The sequence below is a fragment of the Typopeltis vanoorti genome, chromosome 21 (genome assembly GCF_054136105.1).
Source record: "Typopeltis vanoorti isolate ZY-2024b chromosome 21, IOZ_Tvanoo_1.0, whole genome shotgun sequence".
In the NCBI taxonomy this organism is placed as follows: domain Eukaryota; kingdom Metazoa; phylum Arthropoda; class Arachnida; order Uropygi; family Thelyphonidae; genus Typopeltis; species Typopeltis vanoorti.
The window spans coordinates 33,460,665-33,485,586 of NC_143569.1; the positions used below are offsets into that span (position 1 = coordinate 33,460,665).

The 24,922-nt window shown below is 36.7% G+C and overlaps 1 protein-coding gene across 3 annotated transcripts in view; it reads right to left on the reverse strand.

The window, feature by feature from the left end:
- Positions 1-24,922, reverse strand: part of Asap (ArfGAP domain of ASAP) — a 718,739-nt gene that overhangs the window by 578,715 nt on the left and 115,102 nt on the right. For all 3 annotated transcript variants that reach the window (XM_090411444.1, XM_090411445.1, XM_090411443.1), the window contains exons 5-6: positions 6,817-6,891; positions 6,659-6,708 (exon numbers count right to left, since the gene is read on the reverse strand). In XM_090411444.1, coding sequence (XP_090267570.1) covers positions 6,659-6,708; positions 6,817-6,891 — 125 coding nt within the window. The remainder of the gene's footprint in view (positions 1-6,658; positions 6,709-6,816; positions 6,892-24,922) is intronic.

Below are 24,922 nucleotides of genomic sequence, written 5' to 3' on the forward strand. Positions count from 1 at the left end.
TACAGAAATATTATTGAAAAGAAAATGAAAGAGTTTGAGAACAGGAATCAAACCTTGGAGATTCAGTGGCAAACTCTGAAGGAAACATTGATTGATTCTGCCATAGAGGCATGTGGTGAGGTTGTGTGCAAGGATAAAAAAATCAGAACTCCCTGGTGGACACAGGAAGTTAAAGAGGCAGTGAAAGAAAAGAAGAAAGCATATCAAAAGTTCCTGGCAAATAAGTCAGCTTTTACTCTTACAGAATACAGAGACAAATGTAAGAAAGCTAAACAGTGTGTAAAACTAGCTAAACAAAAGTCATGGGAGGACTTTGGCAAGAATATAGAAAATAAATATCAAGAAGGTGGCAAAATATTCTGGAGGTTGTTGAAGAAGCTTAGGAATGGAGGAAAGAGTGCTGTAAAAGGAATTAGAGATGATAAAGGTGAAATGAAAACAGGAGAAAAAGATATCCTTGAAGTATGGAGTAATTACTTTGAAAAACTGCTAAATGAAACAAGCAGTGATGACAGCACAGTGATAAAAAACACTGACCAGGCATGCAGTCAGGAATACATATCCATACTTGAAGTAGAAAAAGCCATCAAGGGCTTGAAATGTGGAAAGGCAGCAGGAGTAGATGATATTCGACCAGAAATGCTGAAGTATGGTGGTATAAGAGTCTTACAGTGGCTGCACTGCATAGTTCAGAAAGCCTGGACAGAGGGACGAATTCCCGATGATTGGAGTAGAGCTCTCATAGTACCCATATATAAAAAGGGAAATAAAACTGAATGTGAGAATTACAGAGGTATTTCCCTACTGAGTGTTCCTGGCAAGATGTATGCAAGTATACTTGAGAAACGGTTGAGAAGAATTGTGGAAGAAAAGCTTGGTGAAGAACAAGCTGGATTCAGGCCAAATAGAGGCTGTCAGGATCAGATCTTCACTTTACGACAAATAGTCGAGAAAGCATGGGAATATAACAAAGATCTGTATTTAAGTTTTGTCGATTTGGAAAAGGCATATGACAAGGTGCCAAGAGAGAAGCTATTCAATACACTGCAGTTATATGGTGTCAATGGGGCATTATATCAAGCAATACTTAGTTTTTATTTGAGTTGTGAGTCAGCAGTTAGAATTGAAGGAAGTACAGGAAGATGGTTTAATGTTAAATCTGGTGTGAGACAAGGATGTACATTATCCCCTCTGTTATTCATTATCTATATGGATCACATTATGAAGGAATGCGGTATTAAACCTGATATCAAAATTGGAGATGTTAATGTCAGCTCTTTGCTTTATGCGGATGATGTTATACTGCTAAATAAATCCGCTACAAGTCTGCAAGATTCTCTGACTAAATTGAATAGCTGTTGTAATAGATATGGTATGAGGGTCAGCAATAAAAAGACAAAGACAATGAAAATAGGCAGAATCATTGAAAATGTCAACTGTGTTGTGAATGGAGAACCTGTGGAACAAGTAAAACATTTCAGCTACTTAGGCACAATTTTTACTGAAGATGGTAAACTAAATATAGAAATAGACAACAGAATCAGCAAAGCTGGTATGGTGGGAAGTCAGTTGAATAAATTCATATGGAATAAGAAAGAAATTAGTCGGAACACTAAATTAGCTGTATACAAGACTGTGTTCAAACCAATTTTAACTTATGGATCTGAGAGCTGGGTCAGAAGTAAAACACTTGACCAAAGACTAGAGACCGCAGATATGAGAGTCCTGAGAAAGATCAGAGGCGTGAACAGATGGCATCAATGGCAATATCATATTAAAAATGAGGATATTAGGAATGAACTTGACATTGTCAGCATCCAGGAATGCGTTAGCAGAGCTAATCTCAGATGGTATGGTCACTTAAATAGAATGGGAGAGGAAAGATTAGCAAAACAAGTGTTCTCTGCCAGTTGGCAGGAAAACGACCCAGAGGAAGACCAAGATATAGGTGGATTGATACGGTACAAAGTGCCTTAGACAATAGAAATATAAAATCTGATAATGTTGGAGTCTTGACAAGTAACAGACTGATTTGGAGGAAAATTGTAGATAGGAAGTTAGTAATGATGTAATTTTTTCATGTAGTACTGTCATATCCTGTACACCCCTTGAGGGTACATGGCAGGAATTCGATGATGATGATGAATTCCCACTGTGAGTCTTGGGATGGCATCAAAATGTCACGTGATAAGTTGTTTGATATGTGATAAACGCACCAAACTAACCTTTCTCTCATGGGGATTATGCAATGATCAAAATGGGAATGCAATGATCAAAATGGGAATGCAAAATCAAAATGGGAATGCAAAATCAAAAAAAGATCTCAAGTCCTATTGATCAGGGAGAGGGACTAGGACTAATCAAAATGATCAACAAACTATAGATTTGTAGTTAGAAAATGAGGAAGCTGTATAAAAAATATAGAAGCTGCAAGTAACTAAATCTTGATTCCTTAAACAAGTCTAAGATGAAAATACTGAAAATAGCATTGTTATTTTCATTACACCTTCAATACATTCATCAACTGCCTAAGCACTAACACATGCAATCTACAATACAAATTCAGAGCTTTATCATTCTTAGATATGTTATGATTCACCATTCCATAGGTCTTTCACTTTGAAAGTGATTATTCACTTTCAAACCTACACATGCCAGTAAAAAAAAATTACTGAAAGAATCAACCCTGAATTTAGCATACATTCATAAAAATGAAGATTACCATAAAGTTATAGCTATTTCCTACGAAAAAATGCCTATCAGAAAAAAATAAAGATGTGCTTTATTTTAAACTACTTTCAAAACCCTTATCAAAATAAACAAATCTGTTTTAGCTCTATAAAAGACCCATCCCAATTTACCAAATTAAATTTAGTAAAGTGGTAAATTTGCATTTACTAAATTAAATGTGCAACCTGCCAATGGGTGCAGTGTTATACAAAACGATGAACAAATATTACATTCAGTTTATTCACCATGTCAAATGGGCCTGTCTGATCATGGAATGAAAACTGATCACAGGACAAAATGGAAAGGTACTGACAAATAACTGACCTTCACCAACAGATGATATGAAACCAAATTTAAAGAATCCTGTGAGGCAATTAATTAACCAGCCAAAGCCCATCTTTGCTAATCAACCCACAAGCTATAATTTATATCCTACTGTGATATATTAATTTTAATGATCAATATAAAACCACCATCCTGATTGCTTTAAAAAACTGAAGCAACCTGAAAACTCAACCCACAAGCTATAATTTATATCCCACTGTGATACATTAATTTTAATGATCAATATAAAACCACCACCCTGATTGCTTTAAAAAACTGAAGCAACCTGAAAACTTGGCCAACACACATGACCAATTTAATTATCTACCGATACAGTTAAGATGATATATTTCAATAATCATTCTTCAGTATTCCTAATAACCAGTAATCTGAATACTTCCAGAATGAGGAGCATATTACAAGTCCCTAATGAATTTAGGGACAATTCTGAAGTGTCAGAAACCAAAATAGATCTTTTTAGCAGAACTCCTGATAGCCACAGAACTAACTCTATAAGAACAGCTGTCTACAAAAAAGGTCTACCAAGATGAGTTCATTAACAGATCTGCCAATAGGATTACGACTAATAACTTAGAACTGTAAATGAACAGGTTCTGCTGTTGTTACTCTTAACAGCAGAACTGTACTACTGTCTACCATGGTTATCTTAGAGCGTATATAAAAATTATCAAGGGCATATATGTTCTTGATAATTTTTGATGTAATGCTTTGTTCTCTCCATAATTAACAGGACTCGAGGTCTTTCTCCAAATGTATGCCTGTAATTTGATCATTTTTAAATGTTCCCTTGAGTGGTTGACTAATCTGATTAGCTTAGCCTAGTATTTATTATATATATATAATTATTATTAAATTGAAGGCTTACTTGGTTTGATAACATTAAAATTTATTTAATGACTAAAAACTGAGGTTTTGAGTAAAAAAGTTTATTAATACACACGACTAATTTCGTCTGAGAACAGACTTCATCAGGTGTAAGTGAAAAGGACATAAAAAATAGTGAAAACCATACGGATACTGGATTTCTACACTGCAGAATGTATAAAACAACAGAGGGTAATGTTTAAATGGAAGAAAGAATTTTGGCTGTAGCAACATGGCCATGCGGTCGTATAAGGTCTCGTGATCTCCAGTATTGAATGGCAGAGCTGCGAGAGTCTGGCAAACAATAGCTCAGGTTGCTATTGATATGGACAGGATTAAGAATGATTTCCTTAGATTATAGAATCCATCTCTCTAATTCGTCACAAGATCTGTGAATGTTGTTGGATAAATCTCAGCGTATTTGATGTTGTAGGCCTTCTTCATTAGAGTTTGCTGAAAATAATACATGGCTGGACAAGGCACTGGCTCAAGTTCTGTTGTAGGAAATGTCTCTTTTGTACTCTTCTAGCCGGAGTTCGATGGAGTTTTCCGTCTGACCGCAGTACGGTTTGCCACAATTGCAGAGGACTCTGCGATTGCGGCAAACCAGGATATTGGAGATTATTATGTCGAATGATCTTTTTTGAAACCTTGTCCTTTGCACTACTATCACACTGTGTCAAATCAGGATTTTTTAAATTCGAAATCTATTTACAGAACTCCGGTTTAGCAATTGGAAGTCCATAATCTCCAGTCCTTGCAAACATCTATCTTGAAAACTTCGAAGAAAAAGCAATTTCTTCCTCTACGTTAAAACCGAAGATATGGGTCTGCTACATAGATGATATATTCTTGATTTGGCCACATGGCCTAGATAACCTCAAAATATTTCAAAATCATTTAAATGATATTCATCAAATATTAAATCCACATATAGCTAGAAGTGGAAGACTCTCTTTCCTTCTTGGATATTCTACTAACCAAGTCAGCTGAACATATTAAATTCCCCATTTTTAGGAAGCCAATGCATACTGATATGTACGTTCATGCTGACTCACACCATCATCCACTACAGAAGTTCAGCATCATCTCAACTCTTGGTCACTGAGCAAGATCTTTATTGTCAGTCGAACAAGAACTTCAAAATGAACTCAAATGCCTTCAAAATACTTTCAAAAACAATGGATACTCTAGAAGTACTATAAATAGAATACTGTTTAACTGTCACCATCAACAACACAATGAAGATACAACTATTCTAAAAGCTGCATTTCCTTACCTTATATTAGCTCTCTATTCTGAGTTTTAGCAAAGATTTTAAGGAAATATAATATCAAGACTTTTTTCACTACTTTACCAAAAGTCTGCTCAATCTTAAGCTATCCAAAGGATAGATATAATAATCTCCAATATCCTGGCGTCTACAGAGTCCTCTGTGATTGCAGCAAACCGTACTACGGTCAAACGGAAAACTCCATCGAACTCTGGCTAGGAGAGTATGAAAGAGACATTTCCTACAACAAAAACTCAAGCTAGCGCCTTGTCCAGCCATGTATTATTTTCAGCAAACTCTAATGAAGAAGGCCTACAACATCAACGCCTGGATTTAACCAACAACATTCGCAGATCTTGTGACGAATTAGAGAGAGACGGATTCTAGAATCTAGGAAATTGTTCTTCATCCCGTCCATATCAATAGCAACCTGAGATATTATTTGCCAGACTCTCACAGCTCTGCCATTCAATACTGGAGATCATGAGACCTCACACAACCGCATGGCCATGTTGCTACAGCCAGAGTTCTTTCTTCCATTTAAACGTTAACCTCTGTTGTTTAAATGTTCTGCAGTGTAGAAATCCAGCATTCGTATGGTTTTCTCTAATATTTTTATATCCTTTTCGTTTACACTGATGAAGTCTGTTCTCAGACAAAACTAGTCATGTGTATTAATAAAGTTTTTTTTATTCAAAAACTTCGGTTTTTAGTCATTAAATAAATTTTAATATATATATATATATATATATATATATATATATATTTTTTTTTTTTTGCTTTTTAATCAGAGTATGGAACATCTAAGAAAAAATTCCATAAGCAAACATTACATTACCAGGCATATCAAGCACACTCAAAGCAGTCAGAATATCATCTGATGTATGCAGAAAGCTTTCAAATAGCTATTTTTTCAATCCTGTAAGTCTGTAATTCTAAAATGGGGGACTACTTAGGGTTCAATCTAAATCAGAATCATGCTTAACAAGGGAGTGATAACTTGAAGATTATTAACTACATAATATGTGCTCAAACAGGCACCAGTTTTATCTTCTTCAATCTTCAATCCACTTTTATTTTCTTTTGAATAACAGAGTTGTGAATAATTTTGCACACACAATGGAAATAAAATTGCTTTAGCTTTAAAATCACTTTTATTAGCATTATTATTAAGAATTTATAAATAAATTCTTAATAAATAATTTAATAAATAAATAATTTAAAATAAGTTATTTTTACTCTAAACTGTAGTCGTTTCCACAAATTTCATACTGGTCATCATTAAATCATGATGAAAAAAATACTTCTTTTTTGTTTCAGAAATTTAAGTAAATCACTATCCAATTCTTGGTGTGGCTCAATAAAGCCAATAACTTTCAACAATCAAAAAATATAAGGAACTAAAGTGGAAAAGAAAAAATATATATATTCATCACAATATCTTACATTTTTGTTTCATAATCTCTCCAGGCTTTATCAAATGGCTTTTTCAGATCCTGAAATTAAATAAGCAAAAACAAAAATCATAAAAAACTCTGACCACATCAAAAAAAAAAACTGAAGAAGTTATTTAAAAAAAAAAAAAAAAAGGCTGATTATCTTACCCCTTTAACACCTCTAAGATCTCCCTTTAAAAGATTATCAAGAGGAAACATTATTATGTTGTTTAGGTTTTGCATCTAAAAGAAAAAAAGGAAAAAACTATTATAAAAATGAAAACTTTACACAATGGTTATGAATTATAATGAATAAATATTTTCTTGTTATGGCAAAGAACTGTCAAGCACAAATATTTAAGTTTGTTCATCCCATCCCCCTTCTCATTCAAGTGCCATCTATCCAGGAGGTTGACTACCATTATGTGACTCATGGTTAACTATGGGCATAAAGACATGTGGTGAGGACTATCTCTTCCACATATTGTCATAAGTATGTAAGTATTCATGGCTGTAAATCTGTGCGTGTTCACAGGGCCAGTTTGCCTGTTCTGAGGGATGAAAAACTAGAGTTTCTGAGTGAAAAAACCCTCTTCCTCTATATGAGACTGGCTAACTCACCTTTAGTCAGAAGAAACCAGATAAAGATGCCTCATGTCATAGACAGAAATCAAACCCAGGTTTGTTCATCCCCATGGTAAAAAATATACTGTGAGGCTAAAGACAGGCATATTTCTATATTATAACATTTACTAAATAATGAGTACATAAGTTCATTTGAGCATAGCACATGCTATATATTTATTGCAGTATCAAAACATTATAACACAACATTACAGTAATGTAATATGATTAAATTCATACATATGTAAAGTAGAGAGCTGAATGGCTTCAAAGTGTTTTATGCTGGGGTCTATAAAGCAATGGTGTAAATCATTGCATTGGGGCTGAAGGTTAAAGATTATTTAACCTTTAGCCCCAAAACACTAATAAATAAGAAGTTTTCGACCTGATAAAGACGTGCAAAATAGTCCTGCATATGCTGGCCTGGTTGGCCGAGTAGTTAGCATATCTGCTCTCCAACCAAAAGGATGCAGGCTCGAATCCCACCATGGGCATGGATTTTTGTGGATTGTCTGTGAAAATACTAGCGGTAAATGGTGTTAGTGTAGTAGATGATAGTGATAGTTGTGGTTTGTTGTACAGTTGGTGTATTGAGGGGGTGGAGACAGAGTTTAGAGTAGGTGCCCTCCCTTGATGAGTCTCTGGGCTCCCTGGAGGTCTCACATAATAATAATAATATATATAAATGTAAGGCCATAAGCATCTAAAAGTCACCAGCCTCCTTTGCTACTAAAGAAATAAGCCACCATAACTTAAGAATCCACAATAAAAGAAGGTACTACACATGGTGAATTTTGGTGCTGAAAGATAAGTTCTTTTTGAAAGTATTTAGCAATAATTATCACCTTCTTTGTGCATTATTATATTTGAGTGTTTATTTAATTTAAAGTTAGTATATACTTAATTTTGTAGTTTTAAAAGCTTTGATTTTTGTTTTTTTGTATGCTGCTTTGTACATCATGGTATTGATGCATAAAATAATGGTGGACAATTTCAGTATGTGATTCTGTTTGCTGCAGAATAAGAAACGTATGCACTTCATAGAACAAGTGATTTATGGAAGGAAAACAAAACTGGAGAGCATGTTTGTCAGTATTTCACAAGTGATTGCCAGAAGTGTGAAAAGAATAAGAATAATAGGAATGAGCTGAAAGACAACATGCATTAAAATGTGATTGGTGGGGTTGATGTTACAAGTGTCTGTAAGAATGAGACAGTGGAAAATGAAGAATACCCAGATGTTAAGGAAAAAGATGGCATGCTTATGTGGACCACAGAGAAAAAAAAGTCAAATTAAGTGATGGGAGACATGCTTAGCAGATGGTTATGACACAAGAGAGAAAGGAGGAAAAGAAGAAACAGAAGAGAAAGCAGAGTACGAAAGGGAAAAAGCATGAGAATCAGGAATGAATATTGTATGGTGATTCACTGACAAGAGGAGTGCTTGAGGAGAGACTGATAAAATCCTGTTTTCCTGATGCCAAGATTACGGATGGAGTTATGGATGCAGTGAGTGAAAGATAAAGATAGATTTATTTTGGTTGGTACAAATTATTTAGCAGGTGACAAGTGTAGCATGAGAGTAGATATGAAAGAGTTGCTACCACATGTGAAAAAGAAAAGCAAGAAAGTAAAAGTTGTGAGCCTGTTGCCACTGTATGATAGAGCTATAATCATGAATGAGTCTGTGCACAGATTATGCAGGAGGAATGGTATGCAGTGAGTGTGATGGAAGGAAGGAATTATATAAGGTGAATGGCTAACATTTCAATTGATTTCGTCAGGAGTCTTGAGAAAGTGTTGTTCAGTGAGAGTACGGAAGTGCAGAGGCAGGGAAACTAAAATATTTTGGCAATGGGGAGGATTCAGGGTTCAGGCAACTTAGAGATAAGTGGTTAGGTGAATGCAAGATGCTAAATGTAGCACCCCAGGTTCTTAACTTTAGTGGACTAAGCAATACAAGGTATAAGAGAGGATGTAGGCATATAAACAAGGGCGAGAAGTTTTTGGTATTGGTTACCTCAACTCAGCCGAAAGTTATAGGTATTAGTGAGACTTGGTTGACTGAGGATATTATAGTTATAAGAATAGAATGCAAAGGGTATGGTATCTTCAGAGAGGACAGAACGAACAGGATTGAGAGGGAGGGGGACTAATGATGCCAGAAGAACTGAAGCCAATAGGAGTAGAAGTACATCAGGGATACAGAGGGCAGTTCATTTTAGACTATCAGGTATGAGAAAGCCAATAGGATGAAACATAATTAGTTGCTACTATAATCCAGAGGTATAAAGGAAAATTAAATGACATGCATTTCAACTATGAGGACATACATTGGGAGGACGATTTTATACAGCTGCTGGAAGATAATTACCTGAGGCAGCATATAACGGAAGGGAACCTAGGTTTGAGAGTGATGGACCTGGTCATAGCATCAGAGAACTTAAGACACTGCCTCTTCTTGAGAAAAGTGATCATGTAGCCTTGACCTAGGAGATTGCCAGACATGCAGAATTTTCTTTTAAGAAAGGATATATGTGAGATTACAAAGCAGCTGATTATGACAAACTGAGGAGTGAGTTTTCAGCAGTGCCATGGTGTATAAATTTGAAGGAGGAGAAGTGGTGGTCAAGAGGTTTTTGGAGAAAGCAACCTAAGTAAGAAGGATAAGTCATGTAGGAGTTAGATGGATGAACAGCTTCATTAAGCAAGTAGGAGTTATATACAAAGAAAAAGCTATTGAAGGAATATATGATGCTCGTATGATTAGACTGCCACTGAGCAGGCTATGGCACAGGCAAGAAGGGTGACCTATATAGTAAAGAAGAATAAAGCTAATTATGATCGAAAGCTAGCTGATGAGGCTAAAAGAAATCTTGAAGAGTTCTTTCGCTACGTAGTAAGTAAAAGGAGGAATGACTATGGAAGGATGGCTAAAAAGTACATATGGCAGGAAGGTAGTAACAGAAAACCAAACGGTTGAATTACTGAATGAGCATTTTACAAATGTGTACCATCTATGCGAACACAGCCATGGGATTATATGGCTTATCAGCTACTGTATTATGAGAATGTGCAAGGGAATTATTATCTCCTCTGATGAAGCTGTCTAATTTAAGACTCAGTACTGAGAAGTGCCAATAAAATGAAAAAAAAAAAAGCAAAACAGTCCCACTGCATAGAGGAGGCTCCAACACAAATAACAAATTATAGGCCAATCAACGTTTCAGGAGTGGTGGTGGTTAAGGTATTTGAGAAATGGGTAAAAGACAGAATTCAGGACTGGGTGGATAGGCATATGATACCTTATAAGGGACAAGAGTTTTGTGAAAGATGGATATTGCCAGTAATTTGCTTACTTGTTATAATAAAATGAGAATGGAGTTGGATAAGGGAAAAGCCTGCTCAGTGAAGTATCACTGAATCTAGTAGTAGCTAGACTATGCAAAAGCATTTGACAATTCTACATAGAACTCTGCTGAATAAATTGGAACAAATGAGTATGGATATGAATCTGGTGATTTTGTTTACAGGATGGCTGATGGACAGATATCTAAGAGTGGTTCATGGAGTGGTGTATTACAGAGCTCAGCACTTGGTCTGTTGCTTAATTTTTGCATCAGTGATATGGGAAATTATATGATGGGAAATATTCAGTTGTTTACTGATGATGCAAAACTTGGCAGAATGATCTTAAATAATTAAGGGGATGTATAGATAAATGAAACAGACTAGCAGTATGGGTAAGGTAAATGGCTGCCAGTTCAACGTGGCCAAGTATAAGGTGATGCACTTTGAGAAGAAGAGATCACAAGCTATTCACCATACTGATCATCAGATTATATAGTTGTTGAAGAACACACATTAACAAGCAAAGATAGAGAAGTTACTGTTCCCCTTCATAAAGCTTCATCTGGCCTACTGCAAGCAAATCTGGACATCTGAATTCCATGTGGATGAAGAATTGGTGGAGAGGATATAGAGGCATGTGACAAAATTTGTGGCTGGTCTGTGGGATTCTCCCCATGAGAAAAGACTGCTGGTCTATGGGCTTCAAAAACCGAGACAAAGGAGAGAAGACATACAGAAGCAAATAAGTTATTAAAGGTTTTTTTTTTTTTTTTTTTTTTTTTTTTTTTTTTATAGGATTGACATTAAAGACTGTTTTCAGTACATGGCAGGAAGAGAGTGGATGAGGGATCACCCATGGAAATTGTGTAAGAGTGTCAGTTAGCAAGGATGTGTTAGGACCAGATTTTGGTTTTAGGATGATGAATGGGTTGCCAGATGTGGTTGTGAGTGCTTTATTCAATGAATGAGTTTAAGGAGAGGTATGTATGATAGTTATTGTGTGAATAATGGATCTCCTGTGATGAGCTTCTGAATAATAATAAAATCCATGATACATGACCTAAAGAATAAAAGATGACCAAATTTGAAACATGAACCACCAAATTCTGAAAGAAAAATAACTATTTGCAGATTGAAGTGTACCACAAAGAGCTGACTAAATTTGCACCATGGAAACTGACTGCAATTTGGATTAAATGAGAAAAGTGTGCTACAATTCATGTTCAAAAATGAACAGCAGTGAGACTTCAACAGATAATAACATGATGAAATCCATTACCACACACACACACTAATTATTCAACTGTGCAGCTGGATAGCCTCTTATTTTCCTCATTGATACTGACCCAGAAACTAATTATCAAATGAGAAGTCTGATAGCTCCTATGGAATGTTTAATACATTTGCCTAATTCTCCTAGTGAACCAACCAACTTCTTTCAGTAGTGAAGCATAACTGAATAGGTCCAATTCTGATAAGTGAAAATTTAAGAAAAAGAAACTGAGAATGAATAACTGGTACCAGAAGCATCTGCTCTCAGTAATAATTCCAGGGTAATATAAAAATTCTTTTATTTGGATTGAAGCATGCCTTCCAACAATATATATATATATATATATATATATATATATTTACAAAATCACATGTAGCCATTGGTAAGGTATCCATCCCGTTTCTCATTCTTAATATTGTCACTCCGAAAATTCAAAAATCTCTCTTTGTATGGTTTCATAGTAATCTGGCAAGTGAGGAAGCACTTGTCTGTTTTATGAAATGTAAGATAGGCATTTCATCTGAAAAATTAATCTATTACCCTTTCCCTTCAATGTTACACTGTCTCCAAAACTCATTGTGAAAAACTTCTGGAGATTATTATGTTTGAATAACTTTAATTAAAATAAACTTAGTTACTACATTTTTCAATATTTACAAGATCATCAAGAATATAGATTAAACAGAACATAATAATCACTCCAACTATTAAATCCTTGCTGAATAGCCCCTTTTAATCAAAGAGGCTCTGGCAAGCATTCCAGCTGCAAAAGGAAGACCTTGTTTGAAGGAAATATCAATTAGATGAACTAGTTGATAGCTAATCACTGACTGGTGAAACACGGACTTTGATTATTTAAGGCTGATGCATATTGAGTCTCTGGGCAGAGGTTCCAAATCCGACTCAACCTCTTTTACATGCAAAATAATACTTTCAAAGGGCATGACAAAAACACCATAAAGAATCAATAATCATATGTTTAAGCTAAGGTGTTGGTTATAACTTATGCTGAACATTGATGGAATAAGAGGCTTCATTCTATTACTTCAACGTCGATGCCATACAGTGGGGGGGCTGAAAAGTTCTGATAAACATCTAGAATAAAAATGATATTAAAGCAACTGATAATCATAAGAAAGAGCATATCTTTAAGCCCTTTAACCCCATGTTTCATTGAATTGTAATAATTTGTTCTTTGTGTTTTAGGATACATAAGACACGTCAGAGGTTTTAAAGAAATTTGAAGTGAGATTCACCACCACTGAGATTAACCAAACTTTGCATGAGACTGTGCCCCAGCATATCCAACAATTGCCAGATGGGTGGCCAAGTTTAAAACTGAGAAGCCTGAAACAACAGATGCCCCCAGGTCAGGAAGACTTTCCACAGTGATCACACCTGAAAACATCGATGCAGTGCATGCCATGATCCTTGATGATAGATAAATATCAGCCAAAAACATTCCAAAGACTTTGGGGATATCCAGGGAACAAGTTGGGGTCATTATTCACCAATATCTGAACATGTAGAAGCACTCAGCAAAGTAGGTCCCCAAATGTTTGAATGCCAACCAAAAGAGAGAACATGTGCTGTTATATAAAGGAATTTTGGGTCATTCTGAGAAATCAGATGCAAATTTTTGGCTCGTATTATGACTATTAATGAAACATTGCTTCATCATTAGAACCCAGAGACCAAACAACAGTCAATGGAGTGGAGACACAAAGGTTCTCCATGGCCAAAAAAGTTCCGAACCTAAAAGTCAGAAAAGACGGTTCTTGCTATTGTCTTTTGAGAATGTGGATGGTGTAATCTTACTAAGAACTTCAAGAAGAGGTGAAACTGTTACAGCAGCAAGAGTTTATTCAACAGCTCAGAAAGAACTGAAGGAAAAACACACCATGGGAAACTGAGCAAAGAAGTGCTGCTTTTATGGAGAACCTTTGTCTCAATGGCCAAATAATTTCCAAAACTAAAAGTCAGCAGGGAAAGTTCTTGTCATTGTCTTTTGGTATAAGGATGGTGTAATCCTTACCAAGTACCTCAAAAAAAAAGGTGAAACTGTTACAGCAGCAGCTTATTCAACAGCTCTGATGGAAGTGAAGGAGGTAATGAAGGAAAAATGCCATGGAAAACTGAGTAGAGGCATGTTGCTTTTGCAGGACAATGCAGCTGCTCACACTGCTCACGAAACCCAACAGGCTATACACAATGTGGGCTTTCAATGTCTGCCTCACCCACCCTATTCACCAGAACTGGTACCATCTATTTCCTATTCTGAAATTTAAAGAAACACTTGAATGGAACAAAATTTACCACAGAGACAAAGTCATATCTGCCGCTTGGGACTTGTTTGTACAACGAGGAAAGACTTTTTTCTCAGAGGATTGCAAATGATATAGCAGAGTTGTAACAAATGTATAACATTTCGTGGGGAATATGTAGAATAACGTGCAAGTTACATGGTTCTACCTCGTTTCCTTCATGGTGATTATCACAACTTTTCAGTCAACTCTTGTAGAGACCTAGAACCGTATCATTTGAGAGCAGAGTAGTGAAGCAGTTCCAGAGGCTGTTGGCAAGATACATTTTTTTCTACCTATCCCCCAGTACATGCACTGAGGGTAGGTGGAAAGTTGAGGAGCAAGAAGAAACCTGTTAACATTGGATTTGATACCCTCTAGACAGCATTCTTTAGGGCAGTAAAAAGAATGATGAAAATGAAGAAAATTTGTTCAACAGATTCAGAAGATAGAGGGAGGGAGAATTAACAATAAATAGAAATCCTATCTTGTCCAAGAACTTGGATGTTAAAAGCTAGTGTGGAAGAAAGGTCATTTTGGGGAGAAATACAGCAAATTTCAGTTCAGCTAGCATTGCAAGGTTATCAGCACTTCCAATGAAGAATGGTTTGGAGATGGGAAATCAGAATGATAAAAATTGATATTCTCAAGTTTTGTGGGGATACTTTTCAACACATAGACTTTGTTTGCTTACTTTTAGGTAAAACGATTAGTAAGAATATAATTTCTTATCAAGCATGACTGTGTTGTGCAAGGTGTGTTAAATGAAAAAGCAAAGTGCAATGTACTGTCATTAGAAATCTGTACTCTGGATTTGCAGCTAACTGGAGGTTGCTAATAGACAGAAGGAAGAGGAAAAATAAATTAGAATCTTTTGAAACCCCAGCATTGGTCTCAAAGTTCGAACTTAAATAGTATCATCCATAATCACTCAATGCAAATACAGACATGTATCAAGCAACCCAGATGTAGAAGTCAAAAGACCAGCCATATGTGGCCTCACTTTACAGGCCTTTTTGACAAACATGATCAATGTATGAGGGATATTAAGAGGAACCACTTGAGATTCCCTGAATTTATCCAAAGGTGAATGACATAAGCAAGAAGATATACTGTTTGATCACCAGTAAGAGAATACATACTGATAATTGTTTAGAGAATTTCAAGATGGCATAGAAGTTAATGTGAATGGTTTCCTCCATTACACTGGAAAGTACTGAAGTAAAAGAAATATTGATGTAATCTGATGGAAAGATCAGTCACACTCCTTAGAAATGGGCTGATTATAGACTAAAGAACAGATGCCAGTGGAAAAGGAGAGATTAAACATCTCTGCTATTCCACTGGTATTAAAGAGTGGAGAGGCTTAGAAAGAGGTCAACTGCAAAGCACAAACCTAAAAATTAATTGGAAAAAATGTCATCGGTGCCATGAGACATTTTGATATCATGTTTGGCCAGGATTCTCCTGATCGGTTTTTGCCAAAAAAAATTAAAGGGGGGAATAAATTTTTAGCGTATTATTGTAGTTTTGAGTGTATTTATTGTATATACTACAGCATTTATTAATATAACTATAGAAATATTATTAGTTTTTACCACTCTTAAGAATGATGCCAAAAAACTTGTCACAACAGGGCAGTATGTAAAGCTCAAGTTAAAGTTATGACTACCGAGGAGAACATTTGTCCCAATGAGCAAAAGTTTTGCTGCAGGTGCCTGGAAAAATTAATTATTGGTGTGAGACCAATAAACTCTTGACTTAGATCAGTGGATGGTTGACAGACAGATATCAATTTTTGATATATGGTGGGTATGAATCGACCAAATTTAAGGTGACCAGTGGTGTACCTCAGGGTTCAGTCCTTGGGCCATTATTGTTCAATCTATACATTAATGACATTAGTCAGGATCCAATATAAGATGTACAGGACAATCAGGGATGCTGCTGATATCTAGCACTTACAAAATGACTTGAGTAGGCTGGAAAATTGGGCAAACGAAAATGGCTATCAGTTTAATGTAAGCGTAAAGTTATGCACTTTGGAGTGATTTACAGCAGTATATTATATTAGCAAGGTTATGCTACAAGAAACTGATGAGGCTATGGACCTTGGATAAAGAAGTCATTTAGCCTCTTTATAAGGCCACACCTGGATTACTGTTTGCATATTTGGTCGCCCAGGTTCCAAAGGGTTAAAGAAGCTGTGGATAGGTAGCAAAGAAAAATTACAATGATTATATCAGGATTATGGGATTTAGATTATGAGGACAGATTGTGAGTATGTGGATTACAGACTCATTAATAGGAGAAAGTGGAGTGATATGATAGAAGTGTATAAACTTTTGAATGAGTGTTATAGGTTATCATCTGATGAAATTTTTCATTATATGGGAGGCGGAGAGATAGAGAACAAAGGGGCATCTATGGAAGTTTGTTCGCAGTTAAGAAAGGGGTAAGAGCTAAGTTTTTCTCTCACAGAGCAGCGAGTGGAATAGTGATTGCATCTAGTGTGAATGAATTTAAGGGAAGGTATAACAGCTGGTTTGGGTGATTTATAGCTTCCCTCAATGAGTCCTTGACTCCCTAGAGGTCTTAATAATAATAATAATAATTAAAAATTAAATAATATGCTGAAAAAGTAAAGAATGCTGTTCAAGACTGTTTTTGTAAATGCTCTATTCTGCTACTTAGGGTCTAAGAATTGGAAAAAAGTAAGAATCCCGGAGATTCCCTTTCTCTGTAGATTATCAGAAGCAATGAAACCATTAAAGTGTAAGAGGAGACATAGGACTGGACAATAGTTCCAATAGATTTGATAAGAGAACAAAGAATGACTACCATTTTGATGTGATGCAAGATCACTGTATTTGGTTCTTTCAAAATCAGTTCTGGGTGTGTTGATATATGGTAAGTTTTGGTATAAACAGAAAAGAAGGTTGAGATTTTGACAAAAGCCAAGGATTAGATAAGGGATGTGAATTTTAAGTGAATAGAGAATGAATGCATCCACACCAATAAGAATTGTTTCACTGATAAGTTCAGTGCACATGTTTACAATCAACACACATCACTGAACATGATCAGAAGGTTGAAATCAATAATCCAGCTAAGAAAATCAGGCATAGAAATCTTGAAGATCCTTTCTTTTAGTGTTACACGGTGATCAGCATTCATTTTAGAAATTATGGACTTTACAACCGTGTTATAAATAACTCTTTTAATATCCCGACATTCCAATCTTCATATTAAGATCATCATCTGGAGCATATACAAATATACAGGACAAGCTAAGTTACATTACATACAGTAGTAACCTACACCGTTTTAAAACCTACAGTTTTAAAACAGTGTAGGGACAGCAACGTTATTCCAAATTGCATCAAACTAAAGAGAAAATTCACCTCAACAAAGGCTAAAAGATCAACAAAACCAGCGGCCATATTCAAATCTCTCCACAGTGAATGATAACCAACCAGAAGCAAGAAACAACAGGAGCCACCAATTGCCTACAGGTAACAGTAATGTAGTTAACCTATCCAACCACGCTTTAAACAAAGACGAACTCTCGGTACTAAATAAAGGTCTAAATTCTGCAGTAGCACCCAGGCCGATAAACAAACTTGAATTTATTTGTAACATAGAAAAAGGCTTAAGATTCATCCCAAATAACATGGCAGACAAAATACGTTTAGAAACCACCAACATTTTAAAACATAACAAAACAATAACAAGCAGCTTAACAAAACACGAATTAACAGCGGTGAAATCATTAAAGTCAAATCCGAACACTATAATAACTAGAGACGATAAAGGAAGTGCCACTGTTATTTTAAACTGAACCACTTATGTGGAAAAAATTAATCTGCTAGTCTCGGACTTTAACACATACCAACTCATTAACTACAACCCAACCAATAGAATAAAAAAGAAAACGGAGAAACTACTTAAGTCAATTACCACATGGCCCGAAGATACGGTCAAAAAACTATTACCATACTATGCTCGTTCTCCAAGAATTTACGGGCTACCGAAAATACACAAAGAAAACACACCACTACGGCCTATAGTTGAAGAAATAAATAGCCCGAATTACCACTTAGCCAAAAAATTAGCAGTAATGCTCAAGGAGTTGGTAGGTCATTCCCCCTCCTATATCAAACACACAACACTTCATAAACATCATCAAAGACATTACATTAGAAAAAGATGATTTATTAGTCAGTTTTCATGTCTCTGCCCTCCTTACGAATGTCCCAATCAATAACACAATCCTTCTTTTACAGAACAAATTCCCTCCAGATATCAGGGCGCTCTTTGCACATGTATTGCATTCCGGTTATTTTGTATGGCAAAACGCTTTCTACCTACAAAAAGAAGGCACAGCCATGGGTTCGTCATTATCCCCCATTTGAGCAACTTGCTTTAGGTTCCTCTCCTTTAAAACCCAAAGTCTGGCTTAGATACGTTCACAATGTTTTCGCGATCTGGTCCCGTTGACGATAGACACATTCCTTAGCCACCAAAACAAACAACACAAACATATATAGTTCACAACGGAGATTGAAAAACAGAACACACTTCTGTTTCTAGATACACTTGTCTTCCTTCTGGCAATCTTTCCTTCAATGTTTACCAGAAACCGACACATACTGGCCAATATATATACACATAAACTCCTACCACCACCCAACACAAAAACTAGGTGTCATTAACACTCTAAAAAAACAGGGCTCTGAAGATCTGCTCCAATGGACAGGCACTAAAAGAATTTAAAGTTATCAAAAAAAAACGGGTACAGCCAAAACACTATTAACAAAATTCTCTACAAGACTTCAATAATAAACAAAGACAAACCTGACTACAATAAAACTATAAACATTCCTTACATTAAAGGGATATCAGAAAAAATAAATAAACAGAATACTACAAAAATACAACCTCAAAGCCACCTTTAAACCTGCAAAATTAAAAAGCTTACTCAACTCATCCAAAGACCCACTCCCTCCGCTGGCCCACCCTGGAGTATACTGTATTTATTGCACCTAAAACATACCATATATAGGAGAAACAGGACGCACAATTCCTATCAGACAAAAAGAACATAAACAACACATTAATATAATGCCGGCCTGGTTGGCCAAGTGGATAGCATATCTGCTCTCCAGCCAAAAGGCTGCGGGTTCGAATCCCGTCGTGAGCATGGATATTTGTGATTGTGTGTGGCAATAACAGTGGAGGTCGGCGTTAGATGGTGTTGGTGTAGGAGACGGAGTTGTAGAGCAGGTGCCACTCCCTCAATGAGTCCATGGACTCCCAGGAGGTGTCAAATAATAACAAATAATAATTATGGTGAAGCTAGCCTTTCTGATCATGCCTTGACCACCTTACACTAGTGGCCAAAATTGTGGAAACCTTTTGGAAAAAGTGTATTTTTGAGGTTTGATGGCTCAAAACAGCACTTTTTGTTTTGGTTTACGTAATACCATAAAATTATATATCAATGGAAAGATAATTTAATCAGGAATGTAATGCAATGAAGTTTGCTTAATTATCTATATTCTATGAAAAGTTAGAGCCAAATAACCAGAAAAAAGAAGCACAACTTGCTTAGGTTGATATGAAGTAGCTTTCCTTCATTTGAATGTAGCCAATGAGCATGAGTGTATAGAGAGCCAATCAGGTGTCATCTTGTTTTGGCAATGAGCCAATAAGTTCACATTAGGATTCAGCTATTGTCGTCACGTACTGGGGCTGAGAGGAGGACATTTGTCAGTGTGTTATGTGATTGCTATCAAGTTGGTTGGTTGGTTTTTGTGTTCTTTCACTAAGTGATTTCTAAATCACTAAGGGAATTGAAACAACGTAGATCCGAATATAAATTAAATTATACTTTAATAAATATTTCCGATATTTCGGCAATGTCACATTGCCATTTTCAAAAGGAACTTACAAAGAGGCAGTTGCACACAGGCACTAACAATACAGTAACTGAGAATGAAGATATCGTTCTCCTAGAAGTCCTGATGGTGCCCTCTGGCAGGCTAAGTAGGGGTTCTTGGCCATTGGGCTGAAGGTCTGCTGATGGATGCCTCCCAAATTTGGGGCAGTCGCATACAACCAAATTTGTTGAGGTCTGGAGAGTTTCTTAGGGCAGAGGCTGATTCCATAAATAATCTTTCGAATTTATATTTGCTCCGGTGTATTACTGTAGCTTTCTTCCACCGTATTCCACCATATTATAAATTCGAAAGATTATTTATGGAATCAGCCTCTGCCCTAAGAAACTCTCCAAACCTCAACAAATTTGGTTGTATACGACTGCCCCAAATTTGGGAGGCATACATCAGCAGAACTTCAGCCCAATGGCGAAGAACGCCTACTTAGCCTGCCAGAGGGCACCATCAGGACTTCTAGGAGAACGATAGCTTCATATCTTCATTCTCAGTTACTGTATTGTTAGTGCCTGTGTGCAACTGCCTTTTTGTAAGTTCCTTTTGAAAATGGCAATGAGACAGTGCCGAAATATCGGAAATATTTATTAAAGTATAATTTAATTTATATTCGGATCTACGTTGTTTCAATTCCCTAAGTGATTTAGAAATGCATAACCAACGTATAAGCCTGTCTACGAGAATCAACATCATCCACAGAGATACGATCACACGGAAGGCCCGCCAATATTGTAAAATGAAGTTGAAGCTGTCCAGACAATTAAATCGTCTGACTTTCCTGAAACGTTGCCGGGATAACAAGGTAATCCCGAACTGTGTAAAATTGAAGCATCGTTTTGTTTCACAAAAAGCGCTCCGTATATACAACCGCGCTAGCTACGCGTTCCTTCGCGAACAAATCACCGCCATGCGGTTAGGCTTAGCCGAAATTAACGAAGCTATTCATACCCTCAAAGATGAACTTTCGTGCACTTTAAATCACGAACTGTGGTCAATTTTACATGACATCTCGTGTACCGCTGCAGACAAAGAGTTTGAAAAGATACGAGGCCGACAGATGAAGAAATTCGATAAATTAAAAAAGAATTCTACCGTCAATCCAAAACTTGCTACCAACACCGTAATCAACCTTTCTTCAGTCACCCTGAAGCTCTCAACGTGCTTTCACGTGGCCACAACTTCGCCATTGCGCCCAGAAAAATACCAAGTGAGGATATTATGATCCAGATTGAAAGAGGAATCCGCCACCTTCCACATCAAATCGCCAACAGTGTAAGACTGGATGTAGCTTGTGTCCTTTCCATAACAAAACCACCCAAAACCAATATATCCAACAAGGAATTTAAAGCCCTACAGGAATTGAGAAATAATAAAGAATTAGTTATCACCAAAGCGGATAAGGGAAATGCAACTGTAGTACTTAACCAAAAGGACTACAAAGGTAAGCTGAATGCTCTTCTATTAGATCGGGCTACTTACCTCACTATCAATTACAACCCCACCAATTCACAAATTAGAAAACTTCACAGGCTCCTTAAGAAAGTCACTTCTTGGCCTGTAGAAGTTACCAACAGATTAAAACCGTTTAACTCTATACCCTCCCCCCCCGTATTTACGGACTCCCAAAAATACATAAAGAAAATGTGCCATTACGTTCCATAGTGGATGGCATTGATTCTCCCACATACAAATTAGCTAAACATTTGGCCAAAGAGCTCACACACTATACTGGCAACACACCATCACACATAAAAAACTCAGCCCACTTCAAAGCCAGCATAGAAAACCTTACGCTCCAACATACTGATATAATGGTCAGCTTCGACGTCTCCTCCTTATTCACAAATGTTCCACTCAAGGAAACTTTAGAGCTAATCCAAGGCTAAATTTTCTCCCGATATCTCAGCTCTATTTCAGTTCACAATGAACTCAGGCTATTTCGTTTGGCAGGGAAAATTCTACAAACAAATAGAGGGGGACAGCCATGGGCTCACCACTCTCCCCATCCTTGGCCAATTTCTTTATGGAGACCTTTGAGGAAAAAGCCTTAGCCTCTGTCCCACAAAAACCAACCATATGGCTTCGCTACGTTGATAATGTGTTCGCTATTTGGCCACATGGCTCTGAAACACTCCTCTCCTTCCTTACACACTTAAACAACCAACACGCCAGAATCAAGTTCACCCTGGAAAAAGAGGAAAACAACTGTCTTCCTTTCTTAGACACACTAGTCACCCGCCAGCCTGATGGAACTTTGGTTTTCTCAGTTTACAGAAAACCCACCCATACAGGCAGATACATCCACCAACAATCCCCCCCCCCTCACAACAATATGGAGTGGTAAAACACTATACAACAGGGCTAAACTAATCTGTTTTAACGACATAGTTCTTAACACTGAACTAAATCACATCCTCAACACTTTCTCAGCCAATGGCTACCCCACCCCCCAAAAAAAATCCAAAAAATATTAAAACCTACAAACCACAGCCCCCCCTCCTCCCCCCCCTCAACAAAAAAGATTACTCTAAATCCATCACCATTCCCTACATCCGAGGCACCTCGGAAAAAATTACCAAAATTCTAAAAAAACATGACCTCACCTCCTGTTACAGGCCCTACAGAAAATTGGCATCCCTTATCCGCTCTACCAAAGACCAACCACTTCCCCTAGACCTACCTGGTGTATACCAGGTCCCTTGCAGTTGTAAACTGTCATACTTTGGCCAAACAGGCAGGACAGCGAATATCAGAATTTCTGAACACAAGGACTACATCCGGTTTTGCAAGTATAGCCATTCTGGTCTTGCAGACCATGCTCTGGATGCTCGCCACAGAATACAGTGGAAGAAAGCTACAGTAATACACTGGAGCAAATATAAATTCGAAAGATTATTTATGGAATCAGACTCTGCCCTAAGAAACTCTCTAAACCTCAATAAATTTGGTTGTATGCGACTGCCCCAAATTTGGGAGGTATACATCAGCAGAACTTCAGCCCAACGGCCAAGAACGCCTACTTAGCCCGCCAGAGGGCACCATCAGGACTTCTAGGAGAACGATAGCTTCATATCTTCATTCTCAGTTACTGTATTGTTAGTGCCTGTGTGCAACTGCCTTTTGTAAGTTCCTTTTGAAAATGGCAATGTGACATTGCCGAAAGATCGGAAATATTTATTAAAGTATAATTTAATTTATATTCGGATCTACGTTGTTTCAATTCCCTAAGTGATTAAGAAATGCATAACCAACGTATAAGCCTGTCTACGAGAATTTCACTAAGTGCGCTTGTAAAAACATAATAAAATCAAAGAAATAGTGCAAAGAGTTGACTGGTCACCCAGAAAGCGATGTAAAATAGTACTATTAAGTGAACAAGGCTACAGTTATGAAGAAATTAGAAGAAAAATTGGTGGAAACTTAACCAAAGGTGGCATTTCTAAATTTTTGAAGAGGTATATGGAGACTCGGTCACTACAAAACCAGACTGGTAAAGGCAGGAAAAGGTGCACAACAGCAAGTGATAATAGAATAATTGAGAGACTGTGCCTACGTGACAGAAGAAAATCATCTGGGTGTATACAAGATGAAATGGCGCAATACGATGTGAAGTTGAGTGCAAGGACTATTTGGAGCAGACTGCAGGAGTTTGGTCTAAATGCTAGAATTCTATGAAAAAAGCCATTTTTATCTCTCAAACAAAGGTTGAAAAGATTAAACTGGGCTAAAACCCATATTAACTGGACAGCAGAACAATGGGACAGTGTTATTTGGAGTGATGAGACCAAAATTTCAGTTTGGTAGTGATGGCATAAAATACGTAAGGAGAAGAATTGGAGAAGATTTGCATCCTGATTGCATTACACCTACCGTGAAACATGCACTTAGTGTTATGATCTGGGGTTGCATGACATCAAAAGGTGTGGACAGAATTTGCGTGATTAATGGGAATATAAATGCCCCAAAATACATAAATGAAATACTTGAGCCCAAACTGAAGCCTTCCGCACATGATCTTTTCCAAGATAATGAAGCATTTATATTTCAACAGGATTCAGCTCCATGTCATGTTGCTGCTGTGCGCAAAAAGTGATTTCAAGATAATCATATTCCACTGCTGGAATGGCCTGGGAATAGCCCAGACCTTAACCCAATTAAGAAGCAACCCATCAAAAAAACCCAATTAATAGAAGCAATAATTCAGTCTTTCAAATTCAAACAGCTGCAAAACTAAAAAACTTGGTTCGCTCCATGGGAAGGCGTTGTAAGGCCGTAATTAACGCTAAAAGGTTACCCAACTAAGTATTAACTCACATTGTGAGAATTTTTGTATATCTCATTTTTTCTATGTGTTTCACTTTTCTTCTTTATAACTGCTGTTCTAATTAAAAAATTTGTTGACAAAGCATGATAGACATGCTTTGTCAACAAGGAGTGATGCAAAATCAGAATTATTCATTTACAAATAATAAAACTTCGTGCCTTAATTGAAATAACCTTGTTAGTACTTGGCCCCTGGAAATCCAGCGAATTTCAGAATGAAGCAAAAGTTGTATATATATTCACTGCCCATTCCATCGCAGAGTACTGAAAATAACCTGTTATTTAATGGTCGAGCTTTAATCAAATTAACTAGTTTTACAGCGTTATATAGCACAGTTTTAAATTCTGGTGGCATTCCTTTGGAGGCTAACACTTCCCTATGTATGAAACAATGTACCCAATTCATATCCGGAGCTACACTAACAGGCACAATTTCTAGACCATAG